At 43.6% G+C, this 22,048-nt stretch overlaps 2 protein-coding genes across 6 annotated transcripts in view; one reads left to right on the forward strand and one right to left on the reverse strand.

The window, feature by feature from the left end:
• ATG4B (autophagy related 4B cysteine peptidase) overlaps positions 1-10,019 on the reverse strand; it is a 60,292-nt gene extending 50,273 nt beyond the window's left edge. Inside the window, exons 1-3 of one of the 4 annotated variants that reach the window (XR_012787917.1) lie at positions 9,679-10,019; positions 4,029-4,130; positions 1,500-1,571 (exon numbers count right to left, since the gene is read on the reverse strand). Coding sequence is in view for 2 of the 4 variants with exons in the window: in XM_075569505.1 (XP_075425620.1) it covers positions 1,500-1,571; positions 4,029-4,130; positions 9,679-9,796 (292 nt within the window). In the remaining 2 variants the exon portion in view is untranslated. Of the gene's footprint in view, positions 1-1,438; positions 1,459-1,499; positions 1,572-4,028; positions 4,131-9,385; positions 9,541-9,678 lie in introns of those variants that run through there. The other 3 variants (XM_075569505.1, XM_075569506.1, XM_075569507.1) reach the window with 3 other exon arrangements.
• The window catches only part of THAP4 (THAP domain containing 4), a 59,427-nt gene continuing 47,130 nt past the window's right edge, over positions 9,752-22,048 (forward strand). The window contains exons 1-3 of one of the 2 annotated variants that reach the window (XM_075569502.1): positions 9,752-9,906; positions 18,196-18,602; positions 18,960-19,175. In XM_075569502.1, the coding sequence (XP_075425617.1) occupies positions 9,830-9,906; positions 18,196-18,602; positions 18,960-19,175 (700 nt within the window). In that variant the 5' untranslated portion in view covers positions 9,752-9,829. Of the gene's footprint in view, positions 9,907-18,195; positions 19,176-22,048 lie in introns of both variants that reach the window. The other variant, XM_075569501.1, reaches the window with a different exon arrangement.

Here is a 22,048-nt window from a genome sequence, read left to right on the forward strand (position 1 = left end):
TAAAAGGCACCAGACTCGTGTGTTAAGTGTTGGCTCTACCCTTGATCATATATGCAGGGTAAAGTCAGGTGTTATGAACAGCCACAGGTATCTGCTTTATTTTAATTGAGTTAAGACTCCAATAAATGATATTTTAATTTACTCAATATACACATTGCATCCTACACTACCTCCTTCACTGTTTTTGTGCACTGTTGAGTGCTCTCCGTTGGGGTTCTTTTTCTCTACAAGTATTTGTTCATTATCTACCCCTGATTGTAGCACCACAGATTTATCTTCCAGCAGTTGCGAGGGTATATTCCTTCCCTTCCCCCTCCCCAGCCCTTCCCTGAGTTCAGATCCAAGGTACCCCGGTTCTGATTATGAACGCAAAAGAGTGGGTGTAATTGCCACTTTAATATACTGTAGAAATGTTTGATGTTTTTCTTTCAAAATGTATGGTATGGACGGTGTCTAAAATGTAATGAGCCTATTTGGGGTGTGGGGGGGTCAAATAAAGGATTTTGTTTTAGGGTTCCGAGCAACATATTAATGTTTAGGTTCCCCAGAAATATTCAATTACCCTTAATAGTGACTTATTGGTCTCCAGTAAAGAAATTGTGTTTTATTCCCTTCCAATTCTATACAATTAAATCTCGGGTAGTTTTAGCTAATGATGGCATCCTAATTACTTCACAAATAAGGATCAAAATAAAAACAATTTACCTGTAGACACAAAGGGGCATATGTAACAAGGCAAAAGCAGTGCAATTGTGGGGTAAATATATGAACCTTATTTACCAAATAAATAAATCCCATCAAAATCAAAAGGGATTTTTCTTTGATACATCTGGTGCAGTTCTTTTGCCTTCATACATAGACAACAAAAGGTTCCTATCCAATATTCTGTGAATAAGTCTTCACTGCGCTGGGGAAGAGTTTATATGAAGGGGACAAAGATATTTTTCCGCACGTGGGAGACGCTTCATAGCATATTACATAGGAGCCAGACCGCCCAAAATCCACTACAAGATTAGGTAAAGATCACAAAAAATCTCCAAAGCGTTTGGTTCCCGTGAGATTGTTAAAACAATTGTTTAAAAATATGTCCGATAATGGTTTCAGTCACCTACAGTTAACTTTATATACCCCACTGACATTAATTCACGTTGGTCCTAGGAGGCACTCACTGGTCCTTTAAACAAATGTGATCAGCCTTGATCAGAGTATCAGGACTATGATCAGGCATCATTCCATCAGTAATAATTTAATTAAATAACAGAATAAATAATGGGCCATACCAGCATTAATGATGATATTTGGCAACCTGCAGCTATTACATTGTTACCTGCATCACACAGCTGTAAATGCAAAAGTTAAAATAAAAGGCACAACAAACGGTACCAGGGAAATTAAGGACCAAAGAGGAGAAAAGTACTCTTCTGAAAGGGCTGAACACCTCTGGCAGCGGAACTGAAGGACACAGCCAAAAACGCTCCACCCCATTCATCCCAACTCGCCTATGGCCGGGAAGTTTCTCCTGTACGTGAACCAGAGTCTGGATGTGACATCACTCAGAAGCTCCACCTTCTCTGAAATAAAAGACAGGTCGTTGCTGCTGATTTCACTTGCGAGTCGGCAGCAGGTGGGGCTATAGGTGTATCGCTTGGTGCCTGTGTCTGTGCGTGAGTGCGTGCGTCTGTGTGTATTAGTGGAGTTACAGAGTATGTATGTAAAACTTTATTTATATAGTGCCATCTATGTACATAGCGCTTCACAGCAGCAATACACGAGACATAATAATACAACACATAATATGGGAAAAAGCGCTTCAGACATAAAAGTAACATTAGGAAAAGGGGTCCCTACCAGAAGAGCTTACAATCTAAGTTAGGACATCTGTTGCTAGCATTAGGGGTCAACAACTATAACTGGCAGAAGGCACCATTACGCCCTTCACTACCACAGAGGATAGAAATACATTGCTCTACAATAGATCGATGTCCCATCGGGAAGCAAAGAGCAGGCCCTCATTCTCTCCCGTCTCGATTACTGTAACCTCCTGCTGTCCGGCCTTCCTGCCTCCCACCTGTCTCCCTACAATCTATCCTAAACGCTGCTGCCAGAATCACTCTACTCTTTCCTAAATCTGTCTCGGCGTCTCCCCTGCTGAAATCCCTCTCCTGGCTTCCTATAAAATCCTGCATCTCACACTCAATTCTCCTCCTCACTTTTTAAGCTTTACACTCTTCTGTTCCTCCTTGCATCTCAGCCCTAATTTCTCGTTATGCACCATCCCGACTCTTGCGTTCTGCTCAAGGATGTCTTCTCTCTACCCCCTTTGTATCTAAAGCCCTCTCCCGCCTTAAACCCTTCTCTCTGACTGCCCACACACCTCTGGAATGCCCTTCCCCTCAATAACCGTCTAGCACCCTCTCTATCCACCTTTAAGACCCTGACTACTTGGTCTCTTATTAATCCAGGTCTTTCCTGCAGTTTATCGCTCGTCCCGCGATCAACGGAGTCAATATTAAACCTAAAGATAAAAAGCGCACAGAGACTAATTCAATACAAATGTGATACTTTATGTAAAAAATAACTAGTAATAAACTTACAATAAAAGAACGTTCAGATCACGCAGATCAGATCTCAGGTGTAAACTTCAGCACCAGACCCAAAAATTCTGGTAAATGGATAGTCCCACACACAAGGGGGGACAGCAACCCAAAGCTGAGCGAGAGTCCTGGTGAATAGCCGGAAAAGCCACAACCGCAAGCCGCAGACAGATGATCGTGGCGTCCTCTTGGGGGAGTGCAGGATGCCAGTGTCCGTCGTCACGGTCTCCAGCATTGTGCGTCACTGAATGCAAACTATACCTCTACGCGTTTTGCGTTGCTCTTCACCCAATGATGAAGCGTTAGAAAAAAGTGAAATGCGTATAGGTATAGTTTGCATTCAGTGACGCACAACGCTGGAGACCGTGACGACGGACACTGACATCCTGCACTCCCTCACGAGGACGCCACGATCATCTGTCTGCGGCTTGCGGTTGTAGCTTTTCCGGCTATTCACCAGGACACTCGCTCAGCTTTGGGTTGCTGTCCCCCCTTGTGTGTGGGACTATCCATTTACCAAGATTTTTTTCAGACTTTTGTTGAAGTTTACTTCTGAGGTCAGATCTGGGAGGTCTGAACGTTCTTTTATTGTAAGTTTATTACTAGTTATTTTTTACATAAATTATAACATATTTTTATTGAATTAGTCTCTCTGCGCTCTTTTTCTTTTAATCTTCACCTTTAAGATCCACCTTAAAACACACCTGCTTAACGAAGCATACGAGTAGTTCTGTGGCTGATACTTTACACCTCATACATAAAGCTTGACCCCTTGCAGACGAACTTACCAGAACACCCTCCTGCTGTCTCTGTATGTTCTTCCTACCTACCAATTAGATTGTAAGCTCTTCAGAGAAGGGACTCCTTTTCTTAAATGTTGACTTTTATGTCTGAAGCACTTCTTCCCTTTATGTGTTATTTATATTATTTGTTATTTATATGATTGTCACTTGTATTACTACTGTGAAGCGCTATGTACATTAATGGTGCTATATAAAGACATACATACAGACAGGTGAAAAACTTCTGTTTTCAAAACGCAGACAGCATTCTGAAGGTGGTTGTTTGGGGTTCAAGTAGTCAGACAGAATGTGTCTAAGAGACTTCAGACTCTGGTGTAAAGAGAGGGGATAGAGATCAAACAGGGGTGAAATCAGAGAAGTCCAAGTGTAGATATCCGTGAGATTTGAGGGTTCTGGACCAAAATATAGCACTTTAAAGAACAATATAAATTGAGACGGTTGATGTTAGAAAATCAGAGTTGAAAAATCACAATGGAGTGTGGGGGTCAGTTGGGTAACAGAAAAGGGTTGAAAGGTCAGAGGGAAGCAGCAGGAAAGTGGGATGAAAGGTCAGAGGGGAGTACTGGAAAGGGGGTGAAATGTCAGAGGAAAAAAAAAAGTGGGTAAAATTGAGATGTCAAAGTACCAATACCTGTTAGCACGCAGTATTTTCTCCCTAGTACCCACACTGGCTCTGCAGTCTCAGGAAAATCTGGGGTATCGGCGAAACGCAGTGTGTCATAGGTAAGCGTTGCTGTGAGGAGGACAAGCAGAGTAATGTTAGTTAGAACGCAGGCAACAGATTTCCCAGGAATGGAAACACACCCAACCGTTTCCATATCCCAGAATAATCCCATTAAACGAGGCACAGCGCAAACTACAACACATGCAAATGTTTTACAGTTGCCAGTGGCACCTGGTCAATTACAGGACATCAAGAACATGAAATCTTAACAGGATATCGGGCAAAAAATTCATTTGTCAAGTTGCGGCAAACGTATCTATATATAAACCAAAACAAACAAGTTACCGCTTTCTCTGCCAGAGGGGCCTGTAACGGATTGCGAAGCAGCGATAGTGTTATATTCGCAACCCTGTGACCTTACGAGCCATTGTTGTTTCCAAGCTTTCTCCCTGAACAAGCTTGTCAACGATCTGAATGGAGTAGACGCTGGCATTTTCACCATCAATACAGCATATTATCCTCCACATTCCCACGCTGTCTCCAAATACAGCTTTGCTGAACTTTTTTGGATTTAAATTATTCCTCACATACTGTATGGTGACTATATCTGGACTTTTTATCCCTCGTCTCCACTTCCCCTATATGTATTTTAACATGTGAGTGTTTTGCTAGCTAATAATAGTGTGATTACATTGTTTATCTGTCCCTTGCCTTATAAGTGCGCTCTCTCTATCCCTCTGTATCTCCCTCTCTGGACTGGTTGTCCAATTTGAGAGCTGCCGGGACCTTGTGCCTCTTACCTATGTTATACACGTTTCCCTATCTATAGGCAATACAATATATGTTATTATCCTTACACTTTACACACACATTCAGTCACCACTGTGTATACTTACTTGGCACTTTTTCAAGTTTTATTTACCATTTTTTTAAATATATATTGCACTTGGCTATTCCACTGGTCACATAAATCACTTTATAATAATAATATAATAGTTTGTTCTTATATAGCGCTGCTAGTTTTACGTAACGCTTTACAGAGACATTTTGCAGACACCGTCCCTGCCCTGTGGAGCTTACAATCTATGTTTTTGGTGCCTGAGGTACAGGGAGATAAAGTGACTTGCCCAAGGTCACAAAAAGCCGACACCGGGAATTGAACCAGGCTCCCCTGCTTCATACTCAGAGCCAGTCAGTGTCTTTACTCACTGAGCAGCTCCTTCTCTTTATAAAGCTGAACCCCGTTATAACGCGGTGCTTGGGGTGCACATAATGCGATCGCGTTATATATATATATATATATGTCTTTATTTATATAGCGCCATTAATGTACATAGCGCATCACAGTAGTAATACATGGGGTAATCAAATAAATAACAGATAATATAAATAACAGATCATGGAAATAAGTGCTTTAGACATAAAAGTAACATTAAGGAAGAGGAGTCCCTGCCCCGAGGAGCTTACATATATATATAGCCGCGATCAGGAATTCCGCGTCCGCCGGTTGGGGAGAGCTGGGATAACTCTCCCAGCTGTCCCAATCCCAGTCCCAGGAGGCGCAGCGGCACCCTTGCACAGGACTTACCCGGCATCTGCATCAGCTCTCCCTGTTCTGCCTTCAGCTTCCGGCAGACAGAGAGAGAGAGGAAAGTCACAGCTAGCTCCCTTAAAAAGAGAGACAGTGTGTCTGTGTCTGCCTGCGACTGTGTATGTTGAAAACCACCGCTATAAACTAAGAATATAGAAACAACGTACAATTGTATTGTTTCAAACTTTTATTGATGCATTGTACAATAAAGTATTTAAGACATCTATAATCATTTTGTACATTATTCATAAATACTGTATGATAAAGAATATTTTGCTCTGCACACAAAACCACACTGTTGAGTACTGTACTCACAACTGATTTTATACATGTTACATTACAGTTACATTCGTGTTTTAACATCAACTATGGGGCTATAATTCTGAAGAAAAGGGAAAACAGTGTAATGCACTCTGTATTCATTCAACTACTACGGAAAGCATACCGTACATTAACAAACAAACAAAATTGAGTCAACTTTAAAGTGCTTCATAAAAATAAACTATTGATGGTTGACTGTTTCATTGCATCTCTTTGCTTCCTTTTAACGATTTCAATCAAGCGTTTTAACTGTAAAATAGAAACGGAATCTATGTTTTCTGTTTCAAGAAATGTAAGTCCAGTCTGCGATCTTAGGTGGCGGCTCTGATTCCTCATCCTTATCGTCTTCGGTTGCATCCAAATCTTGATTTTCGCTAGTAACGTTTTGGATTATTTCAGAGTCAGTCATATGCTCATAGGTAGGACAGCTGCTGTCCCCATCTACCCAAGATTCTATCGTGGCCCCACTTTCCCTATCAATGAACGGTTCCAGTACTCTTTCTGCATTGGCCATGTCATTTTCTGTGAGGCCATCATTAATGTAGCTTTCGAAGAATAGATTGGCGGCGGCAACTTCTTCCTCTGTAAATCCCTAAAAGTCATTCTCTTCATCACCGTCACTGGCTACCTGAAAGTTAGCCGGTACCAGACTTGCATCAGTTCCGTTTCTCCAACATTTAGAAATGCACATTTTTGTGATTGCTTCCCATGCTTCACCACCAATGTAAAACACTTCTTTTCGTTTTAGCTTCTTTAAAAATGCAGTGACAGAATCCTCACCTGTGATTATTCGCTGTGCCCGCGTCTTTCGGAAGTTCATCTGGAACGTTGCTATAATGCCTTGATCTAGCGGCTTTATTTTTGATGTGATGTTTTTGGGCAAGTAGCTGACTCGTATTTTGCCATCTCTGCTTAGTAGGCTATCGGCAGACGGATGGGCAGGGTAGTTATCTAGCAACAACAGAGCTTTGGTATCCGACCTTTGTTGCCGTAAGTGTTTACGTACCTCGGGTACGAACTGATGATGAAACCAGTTTTAGAAAATGCTGGAAGTCATCCATGCGTTTTTACTACAGTCATAGGAAAAAGGCGTAGAGGCCATATTCACATGGTGGAAGCACCGTGGTGATTTAAACTTACCTATACAAAGTGGCTGCAGTTTGTGATTTCCTGTTTGGTTAACACAAAAAAGTACAGTCACTCATTTGTTTAAAGCCTTGTTTTCGCTGATCGTCATTCTTACAAGCCAGACTGGCATTCGGTAACATTTTGTAACACAGTCCGGTCTCATCGCAGTTACCTATTCTGCGGTATAGCCACCATCTTCAATTATCTTCTGAAGCTGGGCAGGCTACGAGCATGCAGCTTCCTCGTCAGCTGCATGTATCTCTCCTGATTTGGCGGTTTTGGTTATTCCAAGTCGCCTTTAAAAGCGATCTAGCCATCCACTACTTGCCGTGAATGAGGTTGACGCATTTCCGTGAAGTTGGTTGTGAAACTTTTTGGCTTGCATTTGCAGATGGGGTCCAGATAGAGGCGTGAATTCAGATCTTTCTTGGACAAACCACTGAAACAGAGCTTTATCCAACTGGCTGTCTTGAGGTTGACGCAAACGATTCAGTTTCAGTCCATCACCTGTTTCTATGGACTTAGCTGCATCACAAAGTTTCTCCTCCTCCTTCTTCCATCCACGAACTGTAGACTCGTTCACTCCTAGGTCTCTAGCAACTTTGGTTTGCTGGACTCCAGATTTTATTCTATCAAGCGCAACAATTTTTTCTTCTAAAGTAAACTTCTTCCGTTTGTTTGAAGTTTCTGCCATTTCTATCTGCCAGGGGTCTTCCCTGTTCCTTTTCCTAGGGTTAAAAACCTGCGGGTGGGGGGGGGGGGGGGGGTTAACAACTGAACTGGAGTTTAAACACCAGAGGATTTTCCTAGCTCTCTGACAGCACAGTGGGTGGTAGGATCAGACGCACAGAGATCCCCCTGAACAGAGAGGGTCAGAGCTTTTTTTATGTCAATGTTGTATTATATTTTATTATTTTATTATGCTCTATCATTGCTCTTGTACTGTACAGTATTGTGTTGGTTATTTTACAAATATATTGCATCGCCATGGAAACCGGGGTCAAATGACATTGCGTTGCCATGGCGACGTGACATCACTTGACCCCACTGCATTACTTGACGCTGGAGCCGAGGAGTAGGGGAGGGGGCGGTAGCAAACTCCCTGAATCATGAAAAGCAAGGGGGGGGGAAGGGGGGGGGAGAAGGGGGGGGGAGAAGCATGGTAGGAGATGTTCTGCTTATTTACTTATGTTAACAGGAGCCACGCTCAAACCGCGTTATAAGCGGATCGCGCTATAACGGGGTTGAGCTGTATGTATTTATATTTGTTATAACCTCACTATTTTGTGTCTCTAGCACAGATCGTTCTTTTTTTGTGTTTTTACATTGGAAACAATCTCTTGGGATTACAAGTTAACGCTATCATTTTGCAAAGGGAAAGAAAAACTGCACCAGTTGTAGGAGCAATTTTTTTTATACCTCATAATATTACTCTCACGGTCTCCTCCCTCAACCCCTCCCTAAAAAGATCACTGGCTTAATCGCAGCAATATTGATGCAATGTCCCCATACACATGAATACGAAGTGACAAAGTCCAAATGATGTAATCTGCGCCTGTTCTGGAGCAATACTCCAGTTTGCAACAGTTGATACATGTCACCCTCAGGTTATAATGAAATGGATTTAGCAAAATTGTGTCGAATGAGTTATGTTTGGCTGGAAGTGTATACAGAACCAACATCATTCTATAAAGCATAGCAGATGTGTTCAAATAAGACGGGTCATTCCCTCCAACAATTATTTCTGTATTAGTATTTAGGGGAGGGTACAAGGTTTAACAGCGGTTAATAAAGGACAGTTGTTCTTTGAGTATCCACGCTCTTTGCTGAATAACCGTCAGGCAGAAAAAATCAACTTGCAATGATCTAAGTCAGCAAGATTTGGGGCCAAAATATAGCCGCAGCCCACGGGCTCATCCAAAGCAAACAGGGACTCGTGCTTTAATGGAAGTCATGTTTTTTCCGTGGACTTCATCGAAGTCTATGACACAGCTAAAAATCAGTGACACTGACTCCAAACTGTGGTACTCAGACGATTGGTGGGAGTTAACATGTCTGCCCAGTTTAAGGGAAATGTACAGTGATCCTCACCACTGCTTTATAATGCAGCATGGTCATTTGCACAGGCCTACTAGATATGGAATAATGCTGGTCACCCCTGGGAAGGAGGCAGAAAGAATGTATTACTATTGTGGTTCTAGCCCCAGCAATATATAATGACTGTGGTCCGAGACTGGAAGGGAGATCTGGGCAGAAGAGCTGACACTCCTAATGCTGCACTCACCTGCATCCATCATTCCTCTCCCTTCAGTCGCTGATATGGGGGAATCTCAACCTATCTTGTTCGTTTCTGCTGCGACAACTGACTAGGAACGGACCAATCAGAAGCAGCATTGCCCATTGCATAAAAGAACGTAGGCAAAGGCGGAAGCGCTCCTGACACGCAAGGGTGCCATGTTGTTGTACGGAATGTAGATTCCAGGGATAAGAGCCTCATTGGTCAGAGTTTAGACGTCACTACAGCTTTGCCTACACTTAAAACACGTGTTCTTGACCATTCGCAAGTCAGCGCCCTACCTTGCCACCACGGGTTCTCTTGCTTTGGGTACAGGAAAAAAGTGGATATACGGGAGCCGCCATCTTGTTGTTGTTCCGTACAAGTCTGGACTGTTTCCGGGTGGAAGGGTGCCGCCATCTTGTTGTACGGCCTGGGGAGGGGCTCTAGGCCATGGTGATTTGCTGTGCAGCGACGAACTGCACCAACCGGCAGGGGAAGGGGAAGAGAGGGGCCGTATCCTTCCACAGGTACCGGTGGATCAGGTGGCGGGTTGTGTGCGGTATAATGAAGCGAGAGGCATGATTGTGTGGGTGCGTAGGCGGCACGTTGATGGGCGTGTCTGATTGGGCAGGGTCTTGGACACAGTAGTCAGAACTATCCAATCAGGAAGGGAGACACGTGATGGGCGAGGCTTAGCATTGCTGTAGCGTGTTACAACAACAATAGTTATAATTATGGGGGGGGGGTGTCTGAGGACTGGAGTTGGGAAACACTGGTATAGAATGGTACTGCATTAGTTAGAATTTGGGGGGTTTCAGCCAATTGTAGTAATTGGTGTTACTGACCACCAAATAATATGTATATTTCCATATAGCACTGACAATGCACCCAGAGCTGTCAGGAGCTAAACAGTACAGTATATAACTGTGGATCTTGTGCACATACTTAATAGTTTAGACTAGCAGTGTGCAAAGTGGGGGGCGTGCCCCCTGAGAATCTCTAGGGGGGTGCGGCGGTTACAGAGGTCCCGGGCTCTTCCCCACGGCATTTCATTTAAATGCCTGGAGAGGCGTGAGGCCTCTGTAACTCTCTTAACTGGTCTCTGCTCAGTCTTTGGCCACACGACATTAAATGACCCTGCGGGGTCACGTGACGTCACATGACCTGCGACATCATTTGATGCCGAGTCTTAGGAGAGGGGGGGCGCGAACGCTGTGGCTCCCGAAGCTGCTCTAGAAGTTTGCGCACCCCTGCTGGCAGTGACTAGACCAGACCACAGGAGAGGGTGCTGCTATCAGAGCCTTCCGCAGTGGTTTCCAACCTTTTTTTTGATTAAGGAACCCTTTGTGAAATTCTGAGGAACCCCAAACCCTCCCGAGATCAGATGCATTGTAAATTATTCTGATACAATTTTCAAATGACCAGAAAATTGCAGGGAACCCTTTAAGGATGCCCGGGGAACCCAAGGATTCCTAGGAACCCTGGTTGAAAAACACTGACCTACAGTATAAGGTACTGTACCAAAATAACAAAGGGATAGGCACCCCAAAAATATAGAAAACATTTATTTTATCGACGCAACGTTTTGGCTCCGCACTAGAGACTTTATCAAGAGCTCCAGAGGGTAGACGAAACATTGGACCCATAAAATATTTTTTTTGTATATATTTGGTGTGATAAAATTATATATTTTATTTATTTATATATATATATAGAGAGAGAGAGAGAGACAAAAAAGAGAAGAAACACACAGCGCAATCCCACAAATTATCTAATAAATCAATAATACCACATATATATCGGCGGGTATTAACCCTTACAATCTATCTATCCCTGACTCTGTCTCCTGCCAATAAGGTCTACAGCTCCACAAGCTGTAAAGGGTTAGATACTAGAAGAATGACCTAGGCGCATGGGTAGACAAGAAAGAGAAACAACATAGGGTAGTATGTCTGGAAATTTAACCCCTTAATAGGTAAGATATGCACTCACAGCGTTTCTTGTAATTCAGGCCTTTTATCCACCCTGGGATCTGGAACTCTGTAGAAACTCTGGGAACGTTTCCTGGATCTGTATCTTCGGATATATATATATATATATATATATATATATATATATATAGCAACTGTAAATATTCCTGTATATTCATTTGCATGTCTTAGACAGGTCTGCAACCCTGTCTTTCACCTATATATATAGGGGGAGGTAAAGAACACACAGAATAGTGTAACACAGTTTTAATGATAAAAAAACTTAATAGATCATAGTAGGTAAAAAAATTCACACTTTGTGAGCTCTTTAAAAACAATTGAGAATGTCAGAGTATCTCACACTCATCAAATCTACCGGCTCCCAGCTGGGCTTACAGCCCCTGACGAAGCCGCAAAGGAGAAACGCGTAGGGCGTGGTTATTTTAGTGTTCACGAGTGGACAGGAGATACATTCTTATCCTGTGAGGACTACCGGCATTGGTGATGCCACACGTGGGAGCGCGGTGTTCACGCGAGACGGAGTGACGTCATCACGTCGTGCAGAGGCACCGGAGGAGCCCAGGAGGCGGAGAGAGTCAGATACTGTGAAGCAGCAACAACCAGGAGTGCCGTAAGGGAACACAACGGAGCATATTGCTAGGGCACCAAGACCCCACAAGTACCGTGAGTACCAGGAGTGTTACGAGGAGTACCTGGTATCTAATTATATGAACTGTACAATTAGAGCAAAAGACACTATACACCAGGAGAATAACAGAGGTGTATAGGGATATTACCAAAGAAACAGTGACTGCTGTAAGCCCAGCTGGGAGCCGGTAGATTTGATGATTGTGAGATACTCTGACATTCTCAATTGTTTTTAAAGAGCTCACAAAGTGTGAGTTTTTTTTACCTACTATGATCTATTAAGGTTTTTTTATCATTAAAACTGTGTTACACTATTCTTTGTGTTCTTTACCTCCCCCTATATATATAGAGAGAGAGGTAAAGAACACACAGAATAGTGTAACACACTACACTATATACTAGCTGAGAGCCCCGGCGTTGCCCGGGATGTTTGTGGTGTGGGGGTGGCATTTGGGTGGTTGGGTGGGGAGTGATCCACGTGGCCCATGGCGGTGTGCGGTGGTACTGCTGCTGTGGCTGTACTGATGGTGATTGTATCGGGGTGCTGATTTGGGAGGGTTTGGTGTTGATGTGGGGATGCTGATGTGGGTGTGGCGATAGGGGAGGTGCGAAGGTGCTGATGTGTGGGTGCTGATGGGGAATGGGAATGGCGGGGGGCAGAGAATGCTGATGTGGTGGTGCTGGGGATACTGTGTGTGTGTGTGTATATATATATATATATATATATATATATATATATATAGTTATAGTTATAGTTATACGTTACCGTTCCAAGGATTGGTAAACAAGAGACAGCACTCAAAGTTGAAAATCAAAGTGTATTAGTGAAAGCAAAAATACATCCAGAAACCCGGGTTTCTGGATGTATTTTTGTATTTTTGCTTTCACTAATACACTTTGATTTTCAACTTTGAGTGCTGTCTCTTGTTTACCAATCCTTGGAACGGTAACGTATAACTACATTCTCTATATGGGACGTGCACCTGTGGCTTACCAGCACCTATTGGAGTGCCAACTGCCTTATCTGACTATATATATATATATATATACGTGTGTGTTTGTGTCTACGTGTGTGTGTGTCTACATGTGTGTGTGTGTGTGTCTGTGTGTGTGTGTCTACATGTGTGTGTGTGTGTATGTGTGTGTTGGAGGAGGGACGGACGGAGGGATGAGGCCGGAGAGGAAGGAATGTGTGTGGGGGGGAGCTGCTTACCTTACAGCATACAGCCGGCAGCAGCTTCCTCCTGCAGCCCGGGGGAGTCGCACCCCAGCTCAAGTCATCTGCTAGGGAGGGGCGGGGATCGGACGGGAGCCGGACAGAGAGCACAGAGGGCATGTGGAGGGAGAGAGGGGGGGGGAGCTGCACGGAGAGCACAGAGGGCATGTGGAGGGAGGGGGGAGCTGCACGGAGAGCACAGAGGGCATGTGGAGGGGGGGAGCTTCCCGGAGAGCTGCAGAAGGCATGCGGGGGGTCCCTCCTGCAGGTGAGGCGGCGGCGCCGAGTAGTGGGCACCGCTGCTCGTGGGTAGTGTTGCTGGAGGCGCCGGGGAGGCTGGGGTTTGCTGTCAGGGGGAGTGGGGAGAGGTGAGGTGGTGGTACCGAGGAGCGTGCGGCGATGCCCGTGGGTATCGGTGTCAGTGGCTGGTGAGTGTGACCAATGAGGTGTGCGGGGGCGGGCGGGCCAAAGGAACAATCTGATTGGCCGGAGGGTGAGTGACAGACCGACGGAACAATCAGATTGCCCCTAGACACGGACATACAATGGTTTCAAAAATATAGATGTAGATATACCACAACCTATGAGATGGAAACTTGACAGTGAAGAATCGTTGTAGAATATCCGAGGATACAGATCCAGGAAACGTTCCCAGAGTATCTACAGAGTTCCAGATCCCAGGGTGGATAAAAGGCCTGAATTACAAGAAACGCTGTGAGTGCATATCTTACCAATTAAGGGGTTAAATTTCCACACATACACTACCCTATGTTGTTTCTCTTTCTTGTCTCCCCATGCGCCTAGGTCATTCTTCTGATATATATATATATATTATTATTATTTTTATGCCTGGTGCACTCAATAACCAAAAATGGAAGAAATACTTAGCTTCCCATGGGGTGCATGCAAAAGAGCCAGGATCACCAACCGGTCCTGGTCAACATATAGAAAAAGAGAGATCTGCAGCGCTTCCTGTAGATAATCAAAATGTACTTTATTAATACCATCTGTCAAACAGCATAAACATCGGGCAACGCTTCGGACTAAAACAGTCCTTTGTCAAGCTCCTCAAGCTTGACAATGAACTGTTTTAGTCCGAAACGCTGTCCGAATTGTATTAAATGTACCTACAATGAGGACTGCAATGGGTACCAAGATGGCACCGTAATATACCAATCTTTTCATGTCAAATCTTGAACAAAGATTCTTAACTACATGCCCCCACAAACCCTACAAATATTATAGATACATTGATGACCTGTTTATAATATGGACAGAGGGTGAAGGAAACCTAAAACAATTCCACGAGTCCCTGAACTCATTCCGTCCATCAATTAAACTCAAAATCGATTATTCAGCAAACCTAGTAAACTTTCTAGATACAACAGTAACACTGAAAAATGGCAAACTACACACATCTGTATACAAGAAACCAACAGCCAGATGCAGTTACCTCCACAACTCCAGCTTCCATCCCACTCATACAAAACAAGGAATCAAACACAGCCAGGCTATAAGATACCACTGCATACGCTCTGACACTGAAGACAGAAACAGGCATCTCAAAACCCTGACCGAATCGTTCAGACAGAAGGAATACAAGCCAAAGACTATTGCCAGAACTATTACATCTGCACTAAACGCCCCATGAGAACACCTGCTACAATACAGACAGAACCTACCACACGCATACAACTAGTGGCCACATACAACTCTACCCTAGAGGGAATACGAAAAATAATCAAAGATCTGCAACCCATGCTGGCAGAGGATGTGACATTAAAAGAAATCTTTCCCAAACCTCTCATTCTTGCATTCCGGCAACCACCAAACCTCAAACAGAAATGAGTCAACAGAAAACTTCATAACGAACTTAAAGACACTGATAGTGGCACAAAACCGTGCAGCAACACACGTTGTGTGTATATGTGTTTATATATACAGTTAGGTCCGGAAATAATTGGACACTGACACAATTTTCATAATTTTGGCTCTGTACGCCACCACAATGGATTTGAAATGAAACAACCGAGATGCAATAGAAGTGCAGACTTTCAGCTTTAATTCAAGGGGTTTAACAAAAATATCGTATGAAAAGTTTAGGAATTGCAACCATTTTCATACACAGTCCCCTTATTTCAGGGGCTCAAATGTAATTGGACAAATTAACACAATCATAATTAAAATGTTAATTTTTAATACTTTGTCGAGAATCCTTTGCAGGCAATGACTGCTTGAAGTCTGGAACGCATGGGCATCACCAAACGCTGGGTTTCCTCCTTTGTGATGCTTTACCAGGCCTTTACTGCAGCTGTCTTCAGTTGTTGTTTGTTCGTGGGTCTTTCTGCCTTAAGTTATGTCTTGAGCAAGTGAAATGCATGCTCGATCGGGTTGAGATCAGGTGATTGACTCGGCCATTGCAGAATATTCCACTTCTTTGCCTTAAAAAAAACTCCTGGGTTGCTTTCGCAGTATGTTTTGGGTCATTGTCCATCTGTAGTGAAGCGCCGTCCAATCAACTTCGCTGAATCTGAGCAGACAATATATCCCTATACACTTCAGAATTCATACGGCTGCTTCTGTCTTCTGTCACATCATCAATAAACACTAGTGACCCAGTGCCATTGTAAGACATGCATGCCCATGCCATCAGACTGCCTACACCGTGTTTTGCAGATCATGAGTCGTTCCAAGCCTTCTCCATACTTTTTCCTTCCCATCATTCTGGTACAGGTTGATCTTAGTTTCATCTGTCCAGAGAATGCTGTTCCAGAACTGGTCTGGCTTTTTTAGATATTGTTTGGCAAAGTCTAATCTGGCCTTTCTATTCTTGAGGCTTAAGATTGGTTTGCACCTTGTGGTGAACCCTCTGTATTTGCTCTCGTGAAGTCTTCTCTTTATGGTAGACTTGGATAATGATATGCCTACCTCCTGGAGAGTGTTCTTCACCTGGCTGGATGTTGTGAAGGGGTTTTTCTTTACCTTGGAAAGGATCCTACGATCATCCACCACTGTTGTCTTCCGTGGACGTCCAGGCCTTTTTGTGTTGCAGAGCTCACCAGTGCGTTCTTTTTTCCTCCGAATGTACCAAACTGTTGATTTGGCCACTCCTAATGTTCCTGCTATCTCTCTGATGGATTTTCCTTTTTTTTGCAGCCTAAGGATGCCCTGTTTCACTTGCATTGAGAGCTCCTTTGACCGCATGTTGTGGGTTCACAGCAACAGCTTCCAAATGTGAATGCCACACCTGGAATCAACTCCAGACCTTTAACCTGCTTAATTGATGATGAAATTACGAAGGAATACCCCACACCTGTCCATGAAACAGCTTTTGAGTCAATTGTCCAATTACTTTTGGTCCCTTGGAAAAGAGGGGGTTACATATTAAAGAGATGTGTAAATCCTAAACCCTTTCTCCAATTTGTGACGTTGCACCCGACGGGCGCGAGTAGCTGCGGGAGCAGGCAGGGGGCCGCAGCTCAAAAAGTTTGCACTCCCCTGACTTAATGTTTGCTTTTGTGAGTGGACTGCTGCTTTTAAGCTTTAAATCCAATGCATTCAGATTCTAAAACACCCTGCATGTCTATGGAAAATGGAAAGTGATAACCCGTGCTGGACTACAATCTCATGCTGACATGGAGAGAGTTGGCAATGCCACAGCAGTTTGTAAGCTGCAGTGATTAGGGCTTAGTTATAAAGACATATTTAGCAAATTACCATTTAGTTTGGACCATATCCCCAACTGTATCTATTAAGCAAGTACAGTACTGTGCCTGTTTTATGAGTCTTTCACCTAATGAAAAGCATCACCACTTATTGCACTGGCCTGTGCCAGTGTTTGAACTCTGTCTGTCCCCTGCACCCATTATTTGAAGCTCTGAAACTTTAGCTATTTACATCAAACGACAGAGAAGCCCAATGCTACATCCAATATGACAAAAATACATAGTAAAATACTTATAGATTCTCTTGAAAAAGGGTCATTTAGTTTAACCCTTTGGCCAAAGCGTTGTAAGCTTGCGAACCACGACAAGGCAGACCCTGTTCGCCAGTCCTAACACTACCAGATAAAATACTAATATATCTCTATTAGGATTAAAATGCTCATTTACCTCAGTTGGGGATTGATTACATAGTTAATACTTTAAAAAATAATAGATCAAATATATATTTTTGATGAAAGGGGGATATTCCCCCTATTAAATGTGTGTATAGAGTCCCATGTGAACAAATACATTAAAATGTTCTATTGGTAAAATGTTATTTGCATACAGTAAACTGCATATTATCAGGGGCCCCCATATGACTGACTAATGATCATTATTTTATTTTTATTAATTGCCACACTTGGACATATATTCATCCTAACTGTCTTCCCTTTGTTCCAGAACAATTTAGACCCATTCAAATTAAAGGAATATATTTTATATTGAATAAGAGCCGCTGAGAGGAACTAACTAACCTTTACCTTTTCACACGTTACTGTATATGTCGGTCAGAATTTATTTTTTATACTAAGTAGGAAAGTACTAGAGTTTTTCACAATCAGTTCTGTGATCCCAATGAAAAAAGACGAAGTAAATGCGAGCAGTAAAACAAATAATATGCAGTAAATAAAAATATTTAATGTCTCACACAGGTCTGCAGCCAGGGATTCTGGGTGATGACATGCAAATGAGAACAGTGTGTCACTCTTTACTTCTTAATATATTTTAACATGGTCGCTTATAAACTTATGCCTGCCGTATTAAACAGTTTTTCAGAAAAACTTGGGTTAAAGAAGTACATAGCCAGTAACCCTACTCACAGACAGCTGTGTTGACCTTTTGGGTCTCATTACTGCGAGGGTGGTTGCTGGCTGTGCAACGTGCAAAACATAATATGAGAGACTTGTCTAAGTGGACTTGGGTCTTTTTATCCATTGCATGCATTTTTCATTGTCTCTCTCGTGCTCACTCTGTTCCCCTCCTTCTCTCCTGTAGGTTCCCTCTGAAAGATCCCTCTCGCCTCTCTTTCTGGACAGCGGCTTTGCAGCGTAATAACTGGGCCCCTGGTCCTTACTCCTTCCTGTGCAGTGATCACTTCAGTCCAGAGAGCTTTGTCCCACGTATGCCCGACCAGCATCCACTCCTCAAACCCAATGCTGTGCCCTCCCTCTTCAAGGGCATCAGGAATAGAGATGCAGGACAACGTGGTTCAGGAGTGGGGAGAAAGAAGCAGGTGCCAACAAGACCTTCTCCCTCTATTCCAGGGGACATCTCTCCTGTGTCATCTGGAGAAGAGGTTTTGACTGAAAGCAAATATCAACCCAGCATTGTTATAAATGAGGACTTCAAAGACACTGGTTGCCTCCTTATTTCTGGTGTCTCATCCACCAGCCCCAGGGCCTGTAAGTTTATCTCCTCCTTGCACTCCTATAGTACTTCATCTAGAATGTCCAGGGCCCCTCTTTCACAGAGAGGAGCTACGGCGAACCTCCTACCTCATGTAGTAGATATGAGGAGGATAGAGCATGCATGCGACCTTCCTTCTCATGCAGAAGCTATTGAGGATCTTCCATCATATATAGAGGTCAGTGGGGTCTTCCCAGCTCCTGTGGAGGCTTCTGGGGACCTCCCTGGTCATGTAGAAGTCAGCGGGGTCAATTCCTCTCAAATAGAGTCTATGGGGCAGCTTCCCTACCACATAGAGGTCATCCAACACCCTACAACCTCCCTACACTGCGATAACTATGAGTCCTCCCCAGGTGAGACAGCGGAACACAGCCTTCTCTCAGCTGGAAAAGTCACCTTCTGCTCACAGGAGGGGAATGATGCATCCCTTCATCAACCCATCATCTCCCTTCATTCGTACTGCTCCCAGTCGAGACCTCAGCCCGACCGAAGACACCAGCTAAAGAGTGTATGGACATCAGAGATGAGAGCCACGGAGCAGAGCCGGGACTCTTTCCCCACGGCACAACGTAAGTATAATAGCAGCAGCATTAAAGATATGTGTTGCAGAAATATAGACGTGAATAAAAAAAATTGGGGGGGACTTTTTTAATTAGCTGCCATTGTGATGTGATAAAAGATGATCAGATATTGCCTTTTATGTAGTTGGTGCTATATAAATGTAACTAGACTTACGAAGGGGCACATGAGAACTCCAGGATTAAGATAAAAGAACATGTCAGACAGATAAGGTATGTGGCTCATATAAACGTGAAGAACAAGGCCACCAACATCCTGTTTTGGTTTGCCTTGGACAGTACCGATTCAGCTAGGAATCCTGCAAAAGTCCTTACAGGTCCTGCAAAAGTCTGCATGAAGTCCCTGTGTAGAAGGATGTACATAGCAGGTCCAGGACAAAGGTTAAGGCAGGTCCAGTAAGCTGGTGTGGATATGGGTGAGTGGATGAGATCTGCTGGGTGAGAAGCTCAAGCCACTCTCCCTGAGTCAATGGGGCAGCAGTTGCTGGCAGAGAGAGAAGGTAGCTTTGTCCTACTGTTATCTTGTCCAGATTCGCTTGGCAGCGATATGCTGTCCATGCACCTCCTCTTCTAGCTCAGGCCACAGCTGGCAGTCGGCTCCAAGCAGGATTACAGCAAAGAAGACTTCAATTGTGCTGACACTGGCCCTAATCATGTCATACCAATAAAGAACTAACCGCAGTGACAATCCTTTTATGACCACGACATGGATACTGTGTGGATCAGTCCCAACTATAGAATGTTTCCTTTTCTTCTACACACAGCTCTTTATTTTGTGGTGCAGTAAAGAAATGTGTGGGCTCTGTTTTAGATATTATAAATCCTTTTTATTTCAGCATAAAATTATATGTAAACGAGTAAAACAAAGTGTTTAACCCACCAGGCGCTCAGAAAAATGAGAGGTGCTGTTGAATGTTGTTTCAAGCATAATCATGGATATTGGTCATAGCAGACTTCAAACAAGTGCACACATAAACATAGTCCTTCCCAGTAACTGGCTCTCAATAAGCACTAGTGACATTGAGATAGAAAGACTCACTTTTGAATGGAGTGGATGATGCCGTGGCCTTGTGATTCTTGTCGCTTGTTAGCCCGCCAGATCTTTAGTGATAACTCCGTCACGCTATATGATCCTCCGCCCAGTAAGGACTGTAAAATCAGTATGTGGCGCCGTGACACCGCAATGTAACGAAGACCTCTTCTCGCCGCCAACCCTCCTATAACTGCTCCGTCGCAGTGGGTAGTCGCGTGACCGGCGGCTGTGACGTCACTTTTGGAACAGCGGGGAAGACAGCAGCAGCCTGGCGTGCTTGCGGCAAACAATGAAGCAGAGGAAACCCTCCCACAGGAGGTACAGGCGCAGCACAGCCAAAAATAGAAGAACGAAGGAAGGCTGATGGAATGACTAGAAAAAGCTTTATTGAGACAGTGTGCTTTACGGGTCCTCTGACGCGTTTCAGCCCGTGGGGCCTTTGTCAAAGAGTGACCCGTTTTCACACACTATATCAGGATGTTTGTTATGCTAACTGATGCACCTGTGTATGTTGCCCAGCAATAGATGAGCTACAGGTGCCCAGATTCACACAATCACAACCTAGGAGTATACATGGTTAAAAACAATAAAACAGAGACCAGGCATATCAAATCTGAAGTATACAAAAATCAGAAAGAACTTTTTAACGCTAACAAAACAAGTATAACTTAAGAGATAAACTTGTCATAATTAAAAACAAGACTAAATAAGACCAAAAGTTATGTGCACACTTATATCCGAATTATGACATTGAAATAAATGAAACTATAGTATACCCATATATAGAACAAAACTAGAAATAACAAGTTGATTAATAGTATCATAAAGTCAAAGTATCAAGTTATATATATCAATATTTGCTACACTTCATCTCAAAGCATGCTGATACAAGACAATAATAATCAGAAGAAAAAACGAAGAATAAAGCCATAATAATAATAATATAGGAGAAGGGAAGGGAGGGGAGGGGGGAAGGGGAGGTAGTGGAGGGGAGGGGGGGAGAGGGAAGGGGGGGGTGGTAAAGGGAGGGGGATGGGGGGACGGACATAAGCATAAACGGAATATAATTTAGTCATGAAGAAAGTGTTTTAATTCCCATTCCACATTTAATCCATGGGGTTGTAAGGTATTAAGGGAAAAAATCCATGACATTTCTTTTTTGTTAAGACGATTCAATCCTCTAATATGAATAGGGATGTGTTCAACACCATAAAATCTAAAATTGTTTAGACCACCAAGTGAGCATTGTGTAAAATGTTTTGACACCGGATGAAACAAATCCTTTTTGTTGATGAGTCTTATATGTTCAGAAATTCTGATGTACAGGGGTCTAATTGTCCTTCCCACATATTTACAATTGCATCCGCAAATGATGACATAGTTAACATGGCTAGTGTGACAGTTAATTAACGTATTGATCCTATGCTTTCTATTGGGAAACAATGTATGCACTCTTTTGGTAGGTGAAGCAAATTTACAACATTTACAAAAGCCACATTTGTGGAATCCCTTGGGTATGTTGCATATATGGGACTGATGTGTAGATTGAAACAGACTTCTAGAGACAGATGAAGCTAGTGCAGCGTTTCCCAAATGGTGGGTCGCGACCCGGCACCGGGCCACGGAACCAAACTTGCTGGGTCGCAGCGAGGCTGGCCGCGCGGTGTCCCCCCTCCCCCCACTCCCCCTCCCCCCACTCCCCGCTCAAGTTTAAAAAAATGGCGGTGATTCCCCCACGGTCCCGCGCAGGGCAAGCTCCCCCCCCCCCCCCGCTCCCAACGTGGGACGGAGGTGGAAGTACTAGCTCCTACTGCGGCCCGCTTTCCCCCGC

Source organism: Ascaphus truei, chromosome 14, assembly GCF_040206685.1.
Source record: "Ascaphus truei isolate aAscTru1 chromosome 14, aAscTru1.hap1, whole genome shotgun sequence".
Taxonomy (NCBI): Eukaryota; Metazoa; Chordata; class Amphibia; order Anura; family Ascaphidae; genus Ascaphus; species Ascaphus truei.